Below are 19,388 nucleotides of genomic sequence, written 5' to 3' on the forward strand. Positions count from 1 at the left end.
GTGTCCTAAATGTGAGTTATGACCCTGAGATGAGCTCAGTTGGTCAGAGCCTGGTGCTAATAATGCCAAGGTTGTGGGTTCAATCCCTGTATGAGCCATTCACTTAAGAGTTGGACTTTAAAATCCTTGTGGGTCCCTTCCAGCTCAGAATATTCCGTGATCCTGTAACTGTCGGTACCTCAGACCTGTGGTTTGAGAGAAATTTAGTGTAAATCGGTTCTGCACGTAAGGATAAAAGAAGTCCACTATTTTTCTGTCCCAGGTACACTCCCAGCCCCTAAGGATGATGTAGACAGTGCTTCCCACTGCAGCAGCACCTCCTGCTCCAGCACCACGTGCACCCCTCGCCTGGTGCCCGGGCACGGGGTGTGGGCGGACAAAAACGGGCGCCACGTGCTGGGGCTGATCGAGGACTACGAGGCCCTGAGGAAACAGATCACAGAGGGGCTGCAGGTCCTGGCAGAAATGGATATTTCCCTGAGAGACATCACTGGTACGAAGCTGCAGGAGCCTGGAGTAAAGGTAAGCAGAGAAAGCTGCTAAAGGAGGGTGAATTTATAGAAGAAGAACCAGGTGCAGCAGGCACTGAATGACTCAGGACACCTCGACCTTCACAGTCCAAGGCTCATCTAAATGCAGGCACTTATTTGTGATTCTGAGTTAATGAGGCTACAGGTAAATTAGTTAATTCTGGTGTTTTAAGCAATCTTAGTTTTACTTGCAAGTCGAAATGAGGTAAAACTGCTTGCTTTTATATGAAAAGTGGTGTTTGTTACGCTGGAAATGATAAAAAAGCCAAATGAAAGCAACAACAGAAAACCTCAGGTAAAAGCCTGAAATGCTTTAAAGAGGGCATAAAGTAGTGGTGTGTAAAAATAATCTAAGGATAAAACTAATTGAGATTTTCTTGTAATGCAGGTTTGAGACTAATGCAGGAAATATGAGACAATTAAAAGAAATGGGATACAGAGCTAATAAAGTTCCTCACTTAGTTGAATTCAGCCCTTTAGTAACACCAGGTTGTAACTGTACATTAATGATTGATGCATGCTAATGAGGGTTGTTTCATATTACATTCCTATTCAGGGAAGCTTTTTAATATTTTTTCACTTCTTTGTATCAGCTGAGCATTTTAGCAATATCAGTGGCTATCCAGAGACTGGAATATCTTATTAATGATCAAATATTGTCTTCTGGAACACAGTGTATCATCCTTTCTGCATCCTGTGACACAGTAATAACAAGTCATGGTGCTCTTGCTGTAATCTTAAACATAACAATGTTTAAACAAATCAAATGTTTATGTTGTCTTGAATAATGTCAGTCCTTTTCCTCTAGAATCAGGAGAACTGGTTAGTGTTTACTCCTGCTCATTTTATCTTATGTAATATTTTCAATTCCTGGACACAGTTAATGATGGCATATTTGGGGTGGATTGAAAAGATAAATTTGCCTACAAGCTTCAATTAAAGGGAAGGAACAGTCTGTACATGTCTGTGGCATCTAATAAAGAACTAAGAAACTTAAACCCCAACAGGAAAGGCTTGGAACAGGCACTGAAAACAACAGCCAGTGGTAAAAATAATGAACCACTGGCGTGGAGGGTGCTCAGAGACACTTACTGGAGGCGATTTTAAAAATGATTATGCCAATATTTGAAAAATTCCATGTAATGCTTTGCTGCCTTGGAGTGGGAAAGGAAACTAAGTGACTAATGAAGGTCCTTTTCACCCCTATGATTTTATGATAATATAAATGTTGTAAAGACCATTCCTGCTGCTCTTCAAAAACCAGAAGGTCTTAACTGCAGGGATAAATTTGTGCTACTTATTTTTGCAGTTATAATTAGTGAAGCTATTGAAGGTGCAGTCTTCCACAATTCTGAAATTCTTTTTGTGGTATCACATGTGTGCTCACCCAGGAAAACGATGCCTGAATGACAGTTAAGACTCTCTGAAGTATCATATATTTCCAAATGACCTAGTTAACATACTGATAATGACTGGAAAAGTAATCTCTCTAAGTTTTTAACTTGTTTTGTTGGTGTAAAGATAAAAGCAGTAAGTTTCACAATTTGCAGTTTCCTATCAAGCTTTACATCACTGAATTTTCAGACTACTTAGCAAATGGGATGTTTTATGTGACAGGATTCTGGTTAGATAACAATGCTAAATAAATATTCAGATTATATCCTGCACGGGTAGGAACTGCAAATGCTTTTCCTTCATTACCCTTCCCCCTTCTGTAGCACCATTGCTTTGGTAATTCATTTGCTCCCCTCACATTCTTTCCCTCCTTTATTTCACATTTATGCAATTTCTTCAATTTGGTTTTCTCATCTGTCAGCAGAGGAAAACATTTTATGTGTGTCCTGATGGTTATTTTAGCATTAAATGGAACAGTTTAAAGGGTCTGCTAAGGAAGAAACATCTATATTGCTTAAATTGATGTCTGTAATCATTGACTTCCAAATAACATGACACGAAATGCAAATGGAGAAAGAAGAGAGTTGCCAACTGTTACCATGTGGCAAAGGAAATCTAGTAAATATAATCTATTCTTAATCATGGTTATTGATTAGGATGAATCCCCTCCCTCCCTGAAATTCTCAGATAATGCATAATTCATCAGCTTTTGTTAACTAACAAATTAGTTTTTATGGCAAACAATGTCTGTGTACATTATCTTAAATATGAAATCACACCCACTGGATTAAATCCATTCATTAAGATTACATTTCCATAATGTTTTAAGTATAAAATATGACATGTCTCTACTCCTGTGATACAGGTACCAGCCCAGGCATCCCTGCATGGCTTTTCCACAAATACTCACACAGTGCAGCAGATTTTAGAAGAGGCTGCACGTTTACTGAAGCTTCTCTGGAGAGTTTCCCTTCCCCTGAAAGCTGCTCATGGTACTGCTCAGGGCACTCAGGTACTGCTGGGTTTCACTGGAATTTGTTGGATTTGAGGGTTTTTTCTGAACTCTGATAATGTGTCAAGGGAGATGGACCAGTTACAAACATGTCCTTTGGGAAAATCTTTTGAAAATCATGAACCCAGGATGTCCAGTGTGTGCTGGTTCCTGTCCTGGTCATATTGTGTGCCCAGGTGTTAATTTACAACATACTTTATAATCAAGATGTCATCTGTAACCCTGTCACAGGATATTCAGGAAACCCAGGCAAGTGGCAAATGTTCCACTTCTGCAAGAAAAGGTTTGGGCTCCCTGTTATTTGAGCCAAATTCAATTTGATTATGTGTATTCCAGTAAGAACAGAAACATCAGCAACTTCGATGTAATCTCAGCTACAAAATGTTGTTGATGCCAAAGCTGTAAAAGAGGATGCTTTTGTAAAAGTGTGACAAAACCCCAAGACAAGTTTTATAACATTTTAACTAAAAAGGATTGCACTATGCAAATGAATGAAAGTAAACTAAATGAGGAATGAATTATCTCTGCTGTCAGGGTACCACCACTCAGCAATGCAACTGTTTCAAACTCTGGCTTTAAAATAAATCTGAAGTGTTTTCACTGAGATTTTTGTATGTGTTTTTTAAGGGAAGTAGGATATTCCTGAAAAACCCCTCAAACTTTAGGAAAATAAACATTTTATATATAATTTCATGACATTTTTGGTGATGTTTTCTAGCATCCTTATATAGACTCACAAAAGCAGAAGGAGTTTGCTGTCTGATATATTCACTGATGTTTCAGCTCCATATTTGGAATGCCTTGGCAAGTGTGTGTGCTTCCATTTTTATCCTCATGTGTGTAAGCTATACAGACAGCTAAATGTTGGCCTGGGTTGCAGTATCTGAACATACCTCACACACACTCAGGGCTTTCAGTATGTGGGTGATGCATCTTGTGCTTCCCTGTCACACTGATCCAAACCTTCTTCTTTTGGATCAGTCACTTATGAAAATGTGACCTTAACGTGTGTGGGGATTTGAGTTCCCAGGATGCACCTAATTAGAGCCTAATAGAATCTTTTTTAAAGTTTCTTATCCAACATCCCGAGATCTTAAGAGTATTAGATTGCTTCTGATGTCTTAAATGCAGCATATGAAAGAATGTCTCTTGAAGCTTGATTGTAAAAGATACAGGGCATTCACTGCCTTCTCTGCAGCCCCACAGGAGTTGTGAGTAATCAGTTCTGCAGAGCTAAGTACTGGGGGCAAATTCCAGAGACACATTAATTAACAAGTGGCACAGGATTAAAAATGTGCAAGCTTAAGTTTGCCCAAGGATCCAAATTGGTGACACTGGAAGATGTGTCAGGGCTGCTCACCACCCTGTTTTGCAAGTTACTAACCATAACTTGGTTGGAACTGGTGAAAACTGAACCTTAATAATGATACTGTCAAATAATTTTGCAATTAAACCATCCTGTTCATATGTCCAGTGCCTTTTAGCCCTTTGATAAAGGCAGCATCAACTATTAACAGAACACTGGAGGAGCAAGATGGAAGTTCTGAACTTGCAGACAGGACACTTGCTGATCCCATGGCACTGCCCTTCCTTATCTTTTCCAGTTCAGAAACAAAAATAGGCACTGGTGTTAAGACTTTCCCCAGTGTAATAGAAGAATTGTAGTTGTCTCTTGACAGGTGTCATAGAATCATAGAATCATGTCACAGGTGTCCTGGGGGATGTGAATGAGCAAGGACAGGACTCAGACATCTTTCACTCCTTTAAGTTTTTCATACTCTAAGGAAGCTTGAGAGTACTTGTACAAAAATATTGAACAATTCTCGGTGTGGATAGTGCTTTTATGTAATAGTTTAATGTCATATTTTCTTTTCTCAATTTAGGATGAAGGGATGAAAGCAGAAATATTTCGATTACGGAAGAAACTGTCTGAGCAAGAGAGGAAGTTGCACAGCACAGTGAAACGCTTGCACTCCACAAACCAGCTGAAGGAAAACATGGAGAAAGTCATCATTGACCAGTGTAAGTGTGTGCTTTGTTAATGATTCTTATTTCATTTTTGTAGTCTGTGGCTACCTTTACAACTGGCATTCCCTTGTGCACTCCCAGCTGTCAGTGACAAACAGCTCAGGAGGTTCAGGCTGTGCCAGACTGATGGAGCCTCAGTCCAGTGGAAAAAAGTTGCCCAAAGTACAGAAAGCTGCAGAGAATATCATGGGAAGCAGTTCATGGTTTTACACAAACCACTGATAACATGTCAATCCATGCAGCTGCCCGATTGCCACTTGAGTTATTCCATTTTGGATACTATTTTTTCTATCTTGCAACAGTTCTGGACAGAGGCAAAGCTCCTGTTGCTGTAGACCTTTTCAGCCAAAGATTTTTGTCCTTCTCAGAACTGTGATTTTGCCTCAGTCTCAGTAAACATGGAATTAGGCTCTTAGATTTTCTGAGATGCTGCCCTTGTAGCAAAGGAGATCTGTCAGTGCTCTGCACCAGACTGGGGAGTGCAGGAGAACAAGGCTCAGAATAAGGGAAACAAAAATTTATTGTGAGTCCTTTTTTAAAGAAAAATTGGGATATGCTGTGAAATGATATTTTACTCTTAGCATCCTGTATCTAGGAAATTAGCTGGAAACATGAAAACAAGTGGGACATGGGCAGTATTGTAGCTGTTTTAAGCCAGGTTTGAAGAGATCCATCTCTGCTGCTTTAGAGTTTAATCACTCACCAGAAGAGCTTTGAATGGATGTCTCCTCTACCTTCATGCTACAGCAATATGTGTATTGTGGGAGGGGGATTTAATTTTCTTCTTTAAAAAGAAAATTAAAAAGTCCTTCCTTACCTTCTCTGAAGAGGTGGGACTGAATGGCTCGTTAGTCTGTGCTGGAGTGGCACTGGTGTTACCAATAATTCACCTAGACTGGAAAATGTTCCACACCATACAAAGTTATAAAAATGGCCATAACACTATATGTGACTCAAGTCATTTAAATGCAGTGTAGAGTGATAAATGTTATTTTGCTCCATAGCCTGTAACTTTATATCTAAGATCCATATGTCTCCTGCCTGCAGATTTTTGTTGTTTTAAGCATTTATGGGCTGGTTTTTGGTCACTTCTTTCAGAATTGTTATATTAAACGATGTACAAATTACTTATATTAAATCATAAACTGTGTTTTGTTCAAGTTTTAAAGCTAAATAGCTCAGTTTGGGGTTGTCATATAAAAATCAAAGCTATTGTAGTATGTCTTTCCAAATAATATCCCTGGGGTAGATTTACTGGTGTAGTTTCTCCAGTTCCAGTGACATCTGGAACACACTGGGTTATTTCAGAACTAGGCAGGTTATAAATCAACAGAGATTTTTACCCTTGTAGCCAAAGTGTTATCCCTCTGCCACTCCACCACTGTGGAAATGTGCAAACAGCACATCTCCCCCTAATTTTGCTCCCTCTTTGCAGGGCTTTGAGCCTCATCTGAACGAGGGGCTGAGAAACTGAAACCTGCATTTTCTGAAACCTCCATAATGCAAAAGTGCTGCCTGGGGAGCAGCAGCTGTGCCAGCAGTGTCACAGCCTCCAAATTCTCTTCATGGGCTGAATTTAACATTTTTGATTTAGGAAAAAAATCTAGTTTGCCAGGTGAAATGAATTTACTAGCAGAGCTCTTATGAGCAGAGAGCACTCTGCTACACAGAAAGGCCTCGATGTGATTTTCTCTACGTTTCATTGATTATGGGAATTATGGATGTCGAGTTGCTTTCACCTTAAAGAGCAATTTAATAAATGTTTCTAATTTGCATCTGTACACAAATTCCTGACCAAGCATACAGGGGGATCATGTGAAGCTGCTGGATTTTTGTCAGGATGTTCACACTTGTTTTTGAGATTTCTTCCTTTCCCCTTTTGCTGCTGAGAAAGGAAAAGCATCGGTTTCCTTTCCATAGGTGACCTTGCCTGCCTTCATTCTCCACACATCCTGTTACCTGGCCACTCCACTGAGGATATTCAGGTTCCCTCTGTTATTTAACTGAACATTCCTAAATATATTTAGAGGCAGAGACTGGAACATTCTTGTGGCTCAGAGTCTTCTGTGTGCTTTCTGTGGTGAGAGAACTCGTTGCTTATAAACCTCCTCTGAACCTCTGAACGTGGAACAACGTGGTGCCAAATTGCAGTAATCTGCCAAGGGTGTAATTATCTCATGACAGCTCTACCCTTGGAGTTGTTGGGTTCTTGCTGTTGTAATGAAAAATCTTTATTATGGCTAAATTGTTTATTTTTGAGACTGGAATATCAAATTGGTACTTGTGAGGGGTGTATTTCAGCAGTTATGGAGCTGACACAGATTAGAGACTCGCAGATTTAATCTGACATTTCTAAATACTGGTTTTGTTTGGGAGCATCCCCTCCTCTGTTCACAGGTCTCCTGCTGTCCCCACAGAGCCAAAGTAGCTGGATGAACAGAGAAAACTTGGAACCCTTCAGAACAAGCCCCTGACAGGATTTCCCCATGGTCCAGAGGGGTTGCCTTGTCCTTGAACTGCTGGAGGATCTGAGTGACTCCTTTTGCCACCTGCCCATGGTCCTCCACAACATCTCCACTGCAAATTTTCTCTCTTCCCTACTAACTGCCCTCCCCAGCCCAAATAGGATATATAATGGCTCAAACTGGAGTTAAATCAGGCACCAGCTCCCCTCAGAATGAACAGAAAGTCTTCCTTTCTGCCTTAGATGGAGGGAACTGGGCACTCAGGATCGCAGGGGCTGTTGGTGCCTGGGATGTTACACTTAGTGCTGAGCTATTCCTGTTTCACATGGAATGTTCTTGGTGTGGCAGAAAAACTTCTAAACCACTTCCATGATGCTTAGATTTGAAAAGCAGATTATGGAATATAGGCCAGGAGTAGGAAACCACATTCCAGGGGTGGCCTCTGGACCTGCCCTGTGGTCCTGAGGAAATCCTCCTGCTCAGATGTTGTTTAATATTTGGTCATAAGACTTGAATACAGTCAATTTAGAAAGACTTGAAGTATTCTTTTTAATCTCCTCTTTCTTTACAGTGGTTTTAACTCATGATGTCTTGAAGAAAGCCAGAGGAAACCTGGAAGTAAGTAAAATTTTTGCTTGTTTTTAATTCCTTGGTATATGCTAATCAGAAATCTGCATTGCTGTGTCAGGAGTATTTTGCAGAATTAGTCTGATTTGCTTTAGGTTTGCTACCTAATCAAGTCTGGGTGACAGCAGTTTAGTATGATAAATAGTCTGCTGTGTTTGATGTCTGAATTAAGAGTTTTATGACTGACCACATAAACAGCTAAACCCTCTCCTTCCTGATGCTTCCTTAGATTAATATTCATGTCTGTCATCACCTTCCAGCAGTTTATTTTCAGGTGATCACAGCCTGATAACCTGCCTGCTGAACAAGTTCACAAAGACACCCTTATTTAAAGCTGGAGTGTGTATTAGTAACTGGTGCACCTTTTATTTTTTAAACATGGACCCAACAGGCAAAGCTCTTGCAACCATCTCTTTGCTGGTGAAAGGTATTAAATCACTGGGAGTGTTTAAATAATCACTGCTCAGATATAATTTCTCCCAGAAGGTTCAGACTTTGCTCGCAGAAGGATGAATACACTTCTTGACTGCTAAATCCCAACCTTCTCCTCACACCCCTCCACTGTGAAGGATTGTACAGTTCTCAGCCCCTCCTTGAATTTTCCTCTAACCTTTTCTGTGCCCCCCTTCTCCCTCATCCCCATCAGTGCCTCCTTCAGCACTTCCCTGTGCAGCTGCTGTGCTGTTGTCTCAGCCCTGCCTGAGCTAGAAAGTGATGACATAAAAGAGTCTTTCTGCTTACAAAAGTCTTAGCACTTTAATTTGAAGATCTGCTGAACACAGAAGCTCCTATTTGCAGCTCCTTGTGCAGCAGGATGGGGTAGGGACAAATTGTGGGCATCAAAGTACTGTACAATAATAGTAATTATTGCTTTTCTAACCAGGTCCCACCAGCTGAGAATCAAAAATCACCTTCCTACACCAGCAAAAAGAGGATTCTCTGAAGGAGAAAGTTCTGCTAACACAGACTGGTCCTGGGAGTTGTTTGCTTCATGCTGCCTTACTATTTATTGATGTAAAAATGTTTGTTCAGCTCTTTTAATGGAATCAGCCTTTGACCAAAAAAAAAAAGAGGACAAAAAAAGAATTCTTTTGGTAAATAACTTATTTAACATTTTCTGTAATGTAAAGATGGTTTTTAATATTTATTACAGAAGCAAGGTACTGCAGGTACTGAGGAAAACTCCATATTTTTTTTTTTAAAGTTGGCACATTTGAAATTTTATATTTGTAATTGTCATGTTATAAACCTATTTGTTGTTATAGTCAAACAGGTCCAGAAAGAGTCAAGAATATGATCCACCTTCCACTGTTTCTCTATTGCTAAAATAATGCAGGTTAAAAAAAAAAAAAAAAGATTCTACCAGTTGTCATTGTTTTGTAGAAATGTGAAAAATGTTCAATATTTTAAAGCATTTTAACCATCTCTGGAAGATCCTTCTGGAAGCTGCCTGATACTGGGCTTTCTTACTGTCCTGTTAGGAACTTAGATTGATGCTGTGTCTGAAAATGTTACGTAGAATCAGACAATTAAAATGAAAAATAATCACAAACATGTTTGTGTTATTTTGTTTAAAATCTCAGACTTTGAGCATTACTGAACAAAGAAACCACATCAGAGGGTGCCTTTGCTGAGTGGCACAAAGTGAACTGGGAAAATAGTTTAACCCTAACATGACCATAATACAGCAATTTTTAGTTACAAAAGTAGACGTTGTGGTGCAATCATGGTTTTATTGAACTAAATTAAAAAATCATAGAATGGTTTGGGTTGGAAGGGACCTTAAAGCTCATGTCATCCCACCCCCTGCCATGGGCAGGGACACCTTCCACTATTCCAGGTTGCTCCAAGCCCCGTCCAACCTGGCCTTGGACACTTCCAGGGATGGGGCAGCCACAGCTTCTCTGGGCAACCTGTGCCAGGGCCTCCCCACCCTCACAGGGAAGAACTTTTGCCCTAATATCCAACCTGCTCGTTTAGTTTGAAGCCATTCCTCCTTGGCCAGGCCCTTGTAAACTGTCTCTCCCCATCTTTCCTGAGGGCCCCCTTCAGGTCCTGGAAGGTCACAATTAGGTCACTCTGGAGCCTTCTCTTCTCCAGGCTGAACAATCCCAATTCTCTCAGCCTTTCCTCACAGGAGAGGTCACAGATAATCTGTTCCTTGGCACTGGGGATGGTCTCTCACATTCCATACCTCCACACAACCATCGTGCATGTCATTTTTTTATTGGAGGAAACCAACCTAAAGCCCTGCACTTCCCAGGTGTCCCTTTCTGTGGTCCCTGCTGTGACCTGCTCTGCAAGTTCCCAGCATGGGCTCCCTCTGAAGGATGCAGATGGATTTAGAGGGAGGTCCCACAGCCTTCCAGGAGGTGCCATGCTCTGGGAAGTGTTCTGTGCCTTGGAGATCCCAACCTGCAGCCCGTGCCCGGGTTGTCCTGGACCTCCCTGTGGCACCATCCCGGGATGGGGAGGCTGAGCCCAACCCGGCGCTGCCTTTCTGTGCCAGGAGGGGGAGCCAGACCCATTCGCCTGGATTCGGGGAAAGATGCCAGGAAAATGGGAAAAGTTAAAAATAAACTTTGCCAGTCGGAAAAAGGGGGGAAGGTAAGGGAAGGAGCATGCAGTCAGACTTGTTCTTCAGTCTCTTCACACGTTATTGTCCTCACAGCTCACTAAAAACGTCAAGTTAATTTTACTAAGTAGCTAAATTATAGACACTCAGCTGTAATCAGAATCCGCTATACATTTCAACTTTCAAAATTAATCATCCTACGTTTCTGAGCTATAACACCTGAAGGAAACAGCTGTACAGCTATATATAGCACTCCCATGCCTCTTGGTCTTCTTGCAGCCTTTTCTTTCCCCCCACACCATCTGTACTTAAAAATAAATAAATAAGTAGGTTAAATGTTTCCCTTTCCTGAGATGATTTGCCACTTATTTCTTAATGGTCCCTGCTGTGCCCTCTCAGAGCTCTTCTCCTGACCCCTCTTTCCTTCTGACAGGCTCTGATTGCTGCACTCAGTTCACAGCAGAGCAAACACCTGGGCAGGTGGAGGGGACAGAGTCACCACTGAGATTGGGTTAACTGGGAGAGAAAAAAAAAAAAAATGCAGCTTTTATCAATACCTCTTTAAAAACAGATGATCCTATGAGATCAAAGTATTTCATCTTAATGAGAAGTGCCTCTTAAAAACACACACAATTTACTGGGCTGGTTTAAAAATAATTAGAAAAAAAAATAAAACAGAAAAAAAGCTCAGCAGATGGAGCCCGCGGAAGACAAAGCTTATGGAGTGTTAAACTTTGTTCCCATTAAACAAAATTAAATTTTCCTTTAAAAATAATTATGCAGGAGAAAAATAAGCAGCATAAGCAAATGGAATTAAAGGAGGGGCTCATTTGCTTAGTGAGTTCCTGCCTGTACTTTCATTATATGTGGAAGGTGATTGGAAACATTGCTGAGAGAGTAGTTCAGGGATGAGGATTCTAGAGGGTGAGGGGAGTTATTACCTGTGACCTTGAACCTCTCTGCTCATTTCCCAGGCTTGCAGGGCGTAAACAGGCTGAGGTCCTTCTCAGAGAAGAATTCAGAAGCCAGGTGGGATTAAGGGGAAAAAAAAGAAAAGGAAAAAAAGAAAAAAAAAAGGAAAAAGAAACGAAGAAAAGGAAAAAAGAAAAAGAAAAAAACAAGGAAAAGAAAAAACAAAGGGAAAAAACAAAGAAAAGAAAATACAAAGAAAAAACAAAAACCAAAGAAAATGAAAAAAAAACCACAAAGAAAAGGAAAAAACTAAAAGCTTTTCCCTTCTCTTTAGCCCCCCTACAATACCTGCAGCTGCACAGGAGCTCTGAGAAAAGGCAATATTTAGTGTCCTGGGGACAGAGCAGTGCACTGGAGACACAGCCAGCCAGCCCCGAACCATCCCATCAGGGCAGCACGGCTGGGAGGCCACTGAAGACCCACCTCTGCCAAAGGGAACAAACAGAAGTAATATCCCAAACTCACAGGTGGTTGGTTGTACTAAAAATAAATCAATGCTAATGCATTCAGGCGTTTAAAAACAAAAACGCAGCAGACCTTGCGGTATTTTAATCCCCACAAAAGCTGCTAGTTCTGTTTTTGGGAGGGAGCAGTGGGGCTTTGAGGGGTGTTGTCTGCTGGGGTGGAGAGGGATGGGGCATCCTGGGGCACCTGTGGGATCACAGGGAGATTTGGGGAAGGGGTAGAACCCTCCCCACCAGCTGTATGGGATCATAGAGCAATTTGGGAAGGGGGCAGAGCCCTCCCCACCAGCCATGGCCCAAAAAGCCAGGCAGAGGGGATCATGCCCTCTTTATATTTTGGGTTTATTTTAAACTCTCGTGAACTAGGAAAAGCAAATCCTGTCATCACTCCCAAATTCCACAGAAATGACAGTACGGGAAGAGAAATGTATAAAAAGTAAGTGGCAACACTCCAGAGTTCTATGGGCACCAAATTCCTGATGCACAAACTGCTAAAACCTCGCCCCTGGTCACCTGTGGACACCAATTCCTTGAAGCCATGTGTGTCCAGAGCTTTCCCACTGTGGGCTCTGGGGGAAAGCAGGAACCTGGAGGAGGGTCAAGGCTCTGCTGTGAGTGAGACCAAACCCCTCCAGTGCCAATGAGCCAGAACTGATACTGGTATTAAGCCCCAGCACCCAGGTGGTTGTGCAGGGTGATTTGCCCCTCTAGCCCTGGGTTCTGCTGCTGGTGGAGGGTGTTTGCCCTCTGGATGTTGGGAACACTCACACCCACATCACACTGGGGAGGATAACTCCAGCACCAACCCCCCCACAGCAGGGGATGCTGCAGAGCCTGGGCTCATCCTCGGGGCTGTCACAACGCGCGAAAAAGCTCCTCGAATAGCACAAATCCCTCCCCATACATTTCTTCCCCTGCCACTTTCCCTTCCTGACCTTCATCCTTGGCTCTTAAAGTCCACTTTTGAGCCTTCCTGGGATCAGCAGCCACTAGATGGCAAAGGCGGGTCGCGCTGGCGGAGCGGCCGCAGCTCTGGGGTCTGTGTCGGACCCAGGTGAGCAGAGCCCAGCACGGACCCGCGGCCGCTGCGCTGGGCTTGGGCTCCTGCCCATCTCCTGCCTGCAGGGAGCTGCCATAAAACCCAAACACACGCTGCCGGATCGGGCCTGGGCTCATTAGTGTGAATGACACGGATAAGATGAGATTTGGAGCCCGAGTTATTACTCAAATGAGGAAAAAAAACTCCAACAAATCCCAGGCTTAAAATGTGCCCTGCACAGATCACAGTGATCCAGAAGCCACGGGCATTGTTGTCATGGTGAAATCATCAGCAAGTTTAGTGCTTGGTGAAGTCCTGGGGCTGCCCCTCTGCTTCTCTGGAAACAAACTCCCCCCTCCAGTCCCTTTCAATGGGTTTGGCTTCTAGAGTCAAGGTTTGGCTTCCAGAGGAACAAGTGCCCAAGGGTTCTCCATCTTTGCTGGATGCTACACCAAACCCATCAGTGCTGTCAGCACAGAAGCCCTGGGTGATGGGTCAACCCCCTCACCTTCCAGGGGGAAGCAAAAGCAATACAAACTACTCCTAAAATGCCGTTTTTCTCCACCAAAAAGTTTCACCCTGAACCCCCAGCTCAGCACCCAGATTTCACGCTACACACCGACCACGTGCCTGCTCCAGAGGGAAGCACTCTGGGAATGGGCAGTGGCTGCTCCCTCCCCTGCCAACCTGCAGGGAATGATCCAGGTTTAGCAGGGTCAAAGCACAGAGAACAGGGAAGGAATGTGGTCACTTTAGCGTCTGTTTGCAGAAAACTCCCCTTGCAGGGAGCAGAGGCTGCATCCTCCAGCTCCTCCAGGCTGCAAAGCAGTGTCTGGCAACAGTGGGGGAAGACAGAGCTGCTCCTGGGCTGGTGACACTGAGGGGACAAGAAAGATTTTAGTGACCCATTCCCACCTCTCTGCCCCCCTCCTCGCCATCCTTCCACAGATAAAATCTGTGTTTTCACAGCTCTCTCCCATCTCCAGAGAAGCAGCAAAAAATCCAGTGTCACAGCAGAGCAGAGCTGCAACACATCCCTGCAAACCAGCACATCAAAAGTGATAAATAAACCAAGTAATCCCTTTTCCTACCTATCTCCACAGGATGTCACTCCTCTAATAAGCTCCCAACACCAAATCAAGTCCTTGGACACCTCCACAGGCAGCTCTGGGCTCCCCTTGCCCCATCCCTCCTTCAGACCTGCTGCTCCACACTTGCAGCCACATCATCCTTACCTTTAATTTCTGAATTGACCCCCTCGAGAAAAGCTCTGAGTGCCTATTTTTTATGTGTTTATTTTGTCATTTCTTTAGAAAGACACTTGTTACAATATTTTTTTCCCCCCTCCTTCCCCCCAGCCCCGTCGGAGGCATCTACTTGGGTAATTTGTTGAGCGGGTTGCTGGGCCATGCATTATGCATGAGATGCAATCTTGATTTTTGCACTCCACTGTGTGCATTCTGTAACAGGCACGGCATCATGCCTGCACGCAAAATGAACATTAACAGCTCAACAACAACAATGAAAAAAAACAAAACAAAAGAAAACAGAAAATGCCCATTTATTTAAAGAAAAACAAAGAAACACCCTCCACTCTTTCAAGCTGTTCTAGCTGGGATTGCTCAGAGCAGTGAAGTTGTCCCCACTTAGGCTGTGCTGTTGAGTAACTGGGTTTGGAGCTGCTGTGCTGGGTGTGACACAGTGATGGTGTTGCTGCAGTGCTCAAAGCCAGGTTGGATGGGGCTTAGAGCAACCTGGGCTAGTGGGAAGTGTTCCTGCCCATGGCAGGGGGTTGGAACTGGATATTTTCTAAAGTCCCTTCCAACCCAAACCATTTCTGTGACTCTATGAGAGCCCAAAGGCTTCGCTGTGCAACATCACCAACCCCCTGGAGCAATGGAGCTCAGGTGCCTCCTGGCATCCGTTTGTGCATTTACACACACTACACACACATAACCATGTACACTTGCATTTTGGAGCCCATTCTTTGCTGCTACTAGAGACAAATAAAGCCTGTCTCTATCAGCCACTCCTGTTCACGTGGTTTGTGCTGCAACAGCCTTCAGAGCACGTCACTGAGCCAAACATTTTGGGTCAAATCCCAAAGGCCACATTCACCAAGGCTTTGAGGGTTTTTTTCCAAATTTGCCCTTATTAATCCACCTCTACCCCACAACACACCCTCATTTACTTTCTCCTAGAAGGGCTGGATACCCAGCTCCTTGTCCAGGTTTGCTGGCAGCAGATGAGGACATGGTAGGAGCTGGTGACATGACTGAGGGTACATGCTGCTAAATGTTGTGTCACAAGCCTTTGGGTTAAATGTATAAAGCAAAACCACACAGAAAAGATGCATAAGATTCACAGCCCATCAACCCCTCCAGCCCCCTGCCCTGCTGTATTTCATGCTTGGAGGCCATCCAGTATTTCAGAGCAATAAGATGTGGAGCTCATTTTAAAGTCCATTTAAAATCCAGCTGTGACACTGATGTCTTTACCAACCTCTGCTGTGGCACCTCCATCACCTCCCGTGGGCTGGGGGTTCTCCTTCAGCCCCCAGGGTGGGTCACAGCCATCACCAGGTTGCACTGGTCCAGGACAAGGGTAAGATCTCCTGCTCCACTGGCCATGGCACCACTCACAGGCACAGCAGCTGGAAACATCTGGAGGACAAAACAAAGGACAAGAAACCAGTTCTGTTAATCCCAAGAAGAGCATGAGGAGTAGAAAAGAATCCCAAAGCAGTCCCTGAAAAGGAATTAAGGGTGGGTGGGGGAAATGTCAGAGAATGAATAAGAGGGAGAAAGAGGACAGGTGGAAAGGAAAAAGGAATAGGATAAAATGGGCACCAAGATGTAAAGCCAATTATTTTTGATTCTTTGGCTTAGGGGCTAATTTATTACAGCAGTAAATCATGCTTGGGACAGGTAATACAGCAGCCAGAGCCTGGACATTATTTAGACAGCGTGATCATGATATGAGCGCTCAGAAAAGTGGAAAATTTTACATTTTAACTGCCTACAGGCCAGTCTCACCCTTTACAGTCTCCCCTTTGCTCAGCATGAAGAAACATGGCACTTTCCTGGAGCCAGAGGTTTCACCTGGAGGCAGAAAGGTTTTGTGGGAAGGCACAGGGACAGGTTTCCTCACCTTCACATCCCACATCACCCCTGGGCTGGGCTCAGGCTGCAGCCCCCATTCTCCTCTCCCAATCCATACCTGGTGCAGGGATGTGCCCACCCACACATTAACCCTGGCAGCTGCTTGGGCACCCACCAGGGCAGAGGTAAAGACATAAAACTCCCCAAAGAGAATGGGAGAGGCAAGTTCTCAGCTCCCCCTGAGCACACTTTGAGCCCATTTGCTCCTGATTTCCCTCCATTGTCACCTGCTGTGAAATCCACACTGTGGTCCCAAGGAATTATGTCACAGACACAACAATATCCCTTCCCTGTGTTTTCCTGCCCCCAAGGCATGAAAAAAATTGGAGACAGAGATTGCAACACCCCCTCAACCCACCCCAGTCCTGCCTGTGGCACACACTGCTGCTCTGACAGTCTCCACCAGTATCCTGCTTGCCTAAAGGCACAGCAGGAAATTTTGTAAATGGGAATATATTTAAGAAATGTGTTTACTTATGTCCTGTAAAAGCACAGCAAACTCGTCTCCAGACATTGCATCAAAGAAACGCCGTGATTTTAAAAGTTACTTTGTTCAAAAACTCCTCCAGGCAGAAAAGATAATAAAAAACTAGCAAGGCATCAGTGGTTAAGGAAAAAAACAGAACCATGCTGTTATAATTTCACTCCATGGCCTATCCCTACCAGAGTGACACACACAATGCACGTGTGGGATAATAAGTTAAAATAACTTGGAGAAAGCTATTAATTTATAACAATGGCAAACACAGGCTGCTGAGGACAGCGGAGGTGTTTTAAAGCACAGTTTGAGTTATTGAGCCCACCAGATGCCACACTGGCACTTGGAAGCCTCAGGTGGTTTGAAATGCAGCACAGATTGTCTCATGTTTGATCTCCTACGCCCGTCTCGATCCATCCTTGTCAGCAGCTGCCAAGATAACAGGGGACAAGACTTGATTGGAGCCTGATTGGGTTTTGTTGGTGTAAAGACACAGATACACATGGTCCCAAAACCTGACATTCCTACCTCTTCTGCTGGAAAAACGTGACTTTAAGCAGAAACAGGGCTAACTTCCACCCTGAAACCAATCTGTCTGATGGAACTCAGCCTGTAGAGCAGGAAGGATATTTGTATTTATGTCTACTTGAATGTAGGATTCCCTGATTGTTTTTAGTTACAGCTGATGATAATGCAGAGAGAAGGATCAATATGAACTGAGTTGGCCTGGCAGCCTCCACAAAGTGCAGAACTTGCACTGAGATGTGACACAGGGAAACTGAGAAACATCAGGAAAGTTTTAGGCAGCCAGAGCAGCTTTGAGAAGATCTGCCCTCCATGGGCCCACAAGGTCCCTGTGCTGGGCTGGGTTTACCTGCAGGCTCTGCATCTCAGGAGGGATTTTGCAGCTGCTGATGAAGTTTGTCAACAGTGACAAAATACTGGGAGCCCCAGCAGCAACCTCAGAGAGACCCAGAGCAGAGTCTGACCAGCAACCTCTGATCTCCTGCACAGAGAGGTGAACCCTGGACTTTCTCTGGACTGTGGGTGGTGAGGCCCTGGCACAGGTTGCCTGGAGGAGCTGTGGCTGTCCCTGGATCCCTGGAAGTGTCCAAGGCCAGGTTGGATGGGGCTTGGAGCAACCTGGGCTAGTGGAAGGTGTCCCTGCCCATGGCAGGGGTTTGGACCAAGATGATCTGTAAGGTCTCTTCCAACCCAAACCATTCTATGATTCCATGGGCTAAATGCACTCCCTGCCCCTCAAAAGGCTGGGCCACTCCAAGCCACAGCCAGGGGCCACCCTGGGCATTGTATGGCCACCACCCTGGGGATCACATGGCCATTGCCCTTGTCGCAGCTCCTCCACCAGAGATGGGGCCTCTGAGCCCACTTGACTTCATATTTCTAGAGAAACCACACATTTCTCCTCAAAGCAAAGAGCAGAGAACTCCCACCTCATGAAAGAGCAGAAGCATATTCCAGCCTGGGGAAAAGGAAAGCTTTACAGCTGCACTGATTATGGGGTCAGGACCTTCTGGGCCCTCCATACCCTTACTTTGCAAGGTTACATGGCTGGGGAAGTCTGACCAGCTCCCCAGGGATCTGCCTCCTGACTGAGGGCACCAGGACTTGGCTCAAGACCCCACAGTGGCACCGAATCGATTGAAGGGTTTATTGCCACGAGCTTGTGTGGCAATTGCATCTCTCACAGGTGCCAATAAACCACTCACACCACACCATTAACTGGTCTATATATGCCATATCACTCTTCTGTAAAATACTTCATGAAGTGTTTTAAATTCTTCTGCTGCCTGTTTTCCCTTGTAAGTCTTTGCCATAAAACTAAGCTGGGTTTAACAGCCAAGAGCTCAGCTGAACAGAGCTGGCTGGGAGGGGGAAGCCACCACCACCTTTTCACTGATTCCGTGGTCTTAAAAAAAAATTCTTAGCTGAAAAAGCATGAAATGGAGAAAATTGAGCAATGTGATCTCCTGTGTAAAATATGCCATCCAGAGTGATCCTGGAATTCATCCTGAGCCTGATGGTGAATGTTTAGACTCAGGGTTTGGGATTGGTGTTTTGGAAAGTTTTGGAAAACTTTCAACTTCATTGGTTTCAAAGAGCAAGGCAGAGGATACTCTCGAAGTCTTGGAATTTCAGTCTATTTTCACTGAAGACTCCAAGGAACTGTTTTGAAGCCATGGACACATAGAAACAGGACAACTCATCTCCAGCAGTGATGGGAACTGTTTACAAAACATCAGGGAAACAGACCATAATAATCCCCCAAACCCAGCCCAGGGCTGAGAGCACATGGTCCAACTGAGTGCTTCCCAACATTCCTCAACGGGCACTTAATTTTCAGAGAATCAACGAATGAGAAACCCAAAACCCAGCTTAAGGTCAGTCAGGGCAAATCTGGCTTGTTCCTGGGGGCCAGTGAAGGAATTAACACCTGGACAAAATATATTTACTTTAGTACAAGCTTCAGCCAGGATGGTTTTCTGTTGACAAGGGAAAAGATTAGAATGTGGTCCCTCCTAAACCTCTGGGAAAAGGGAAACTGCAAAGGGCTGGCAATGAGGACATATCTTCTCCAAAGATCCAGTTTTAAAACACTTCCTGTTGCTAACCTTGCACTA

The 19,388-nt window shown here is 44.1% G+C and overlaps 1 protein-coding gene across 6 annotated transcripts in view; it reads left to right on the forward strand.

The window, feature by feature from the left end:
• CDK5RAP2 (CDK5 regulatory subunit associated protein 2) overlaps nucleotides 1-9,609 on the forward strand; it is a 72,444-nt gene extending 62,835 nt beyond the window's left edge. For all 6 annotated transcript variants that reach the window (XM_064677082.1, XM_064677083.1, XM_064677088.1 and 3 more), the window contains 5 exons: nucleotides 263-522; nucleotides 2,791-2,937; nucleotides 4,821-4,959; nucleotides 8,002-8,048; nucleotides 8,941-9,609. In XM_064677082.1, the coding sequence (XP_064533152.1) occupies nucleotides 263-522; nucleotides 2,791-2,937; nucleotides 4,821-4,959; nucleotides 8,002-8,048; nucleotides 8,941-9,000 (653 nt within the window). In that variant the 3' untranslated portion in view covers nucleotides 9,001-9,609. The remainder of the gene's footprint in view (nucleotides 1-262; nucleotides 523-2,790; nucleotides 2,938-4,820; nucleotides 4,960-8,001; nucleotides 8,049-8,940) is intronic.
• Nucleotides 9,610-19,388: the final 9,779 nt, after the last annotated feature.

This window comes from Pseudopipra pipra, chromosome 20, assembly GCF_036250125.1.
Source record: "Pseudopipra pipra isolate bDixPip1 chromosome 20, bDixPip1.hap1, whole genome shotgun sequence".
Classification (NCBI taxonomy): domain Eukaryota; kingdom Metazoa; phylum Chordata; class Aves; order Passeriformes; family Pipridae; genus Pseudopipra; species Pseudopipra pipra.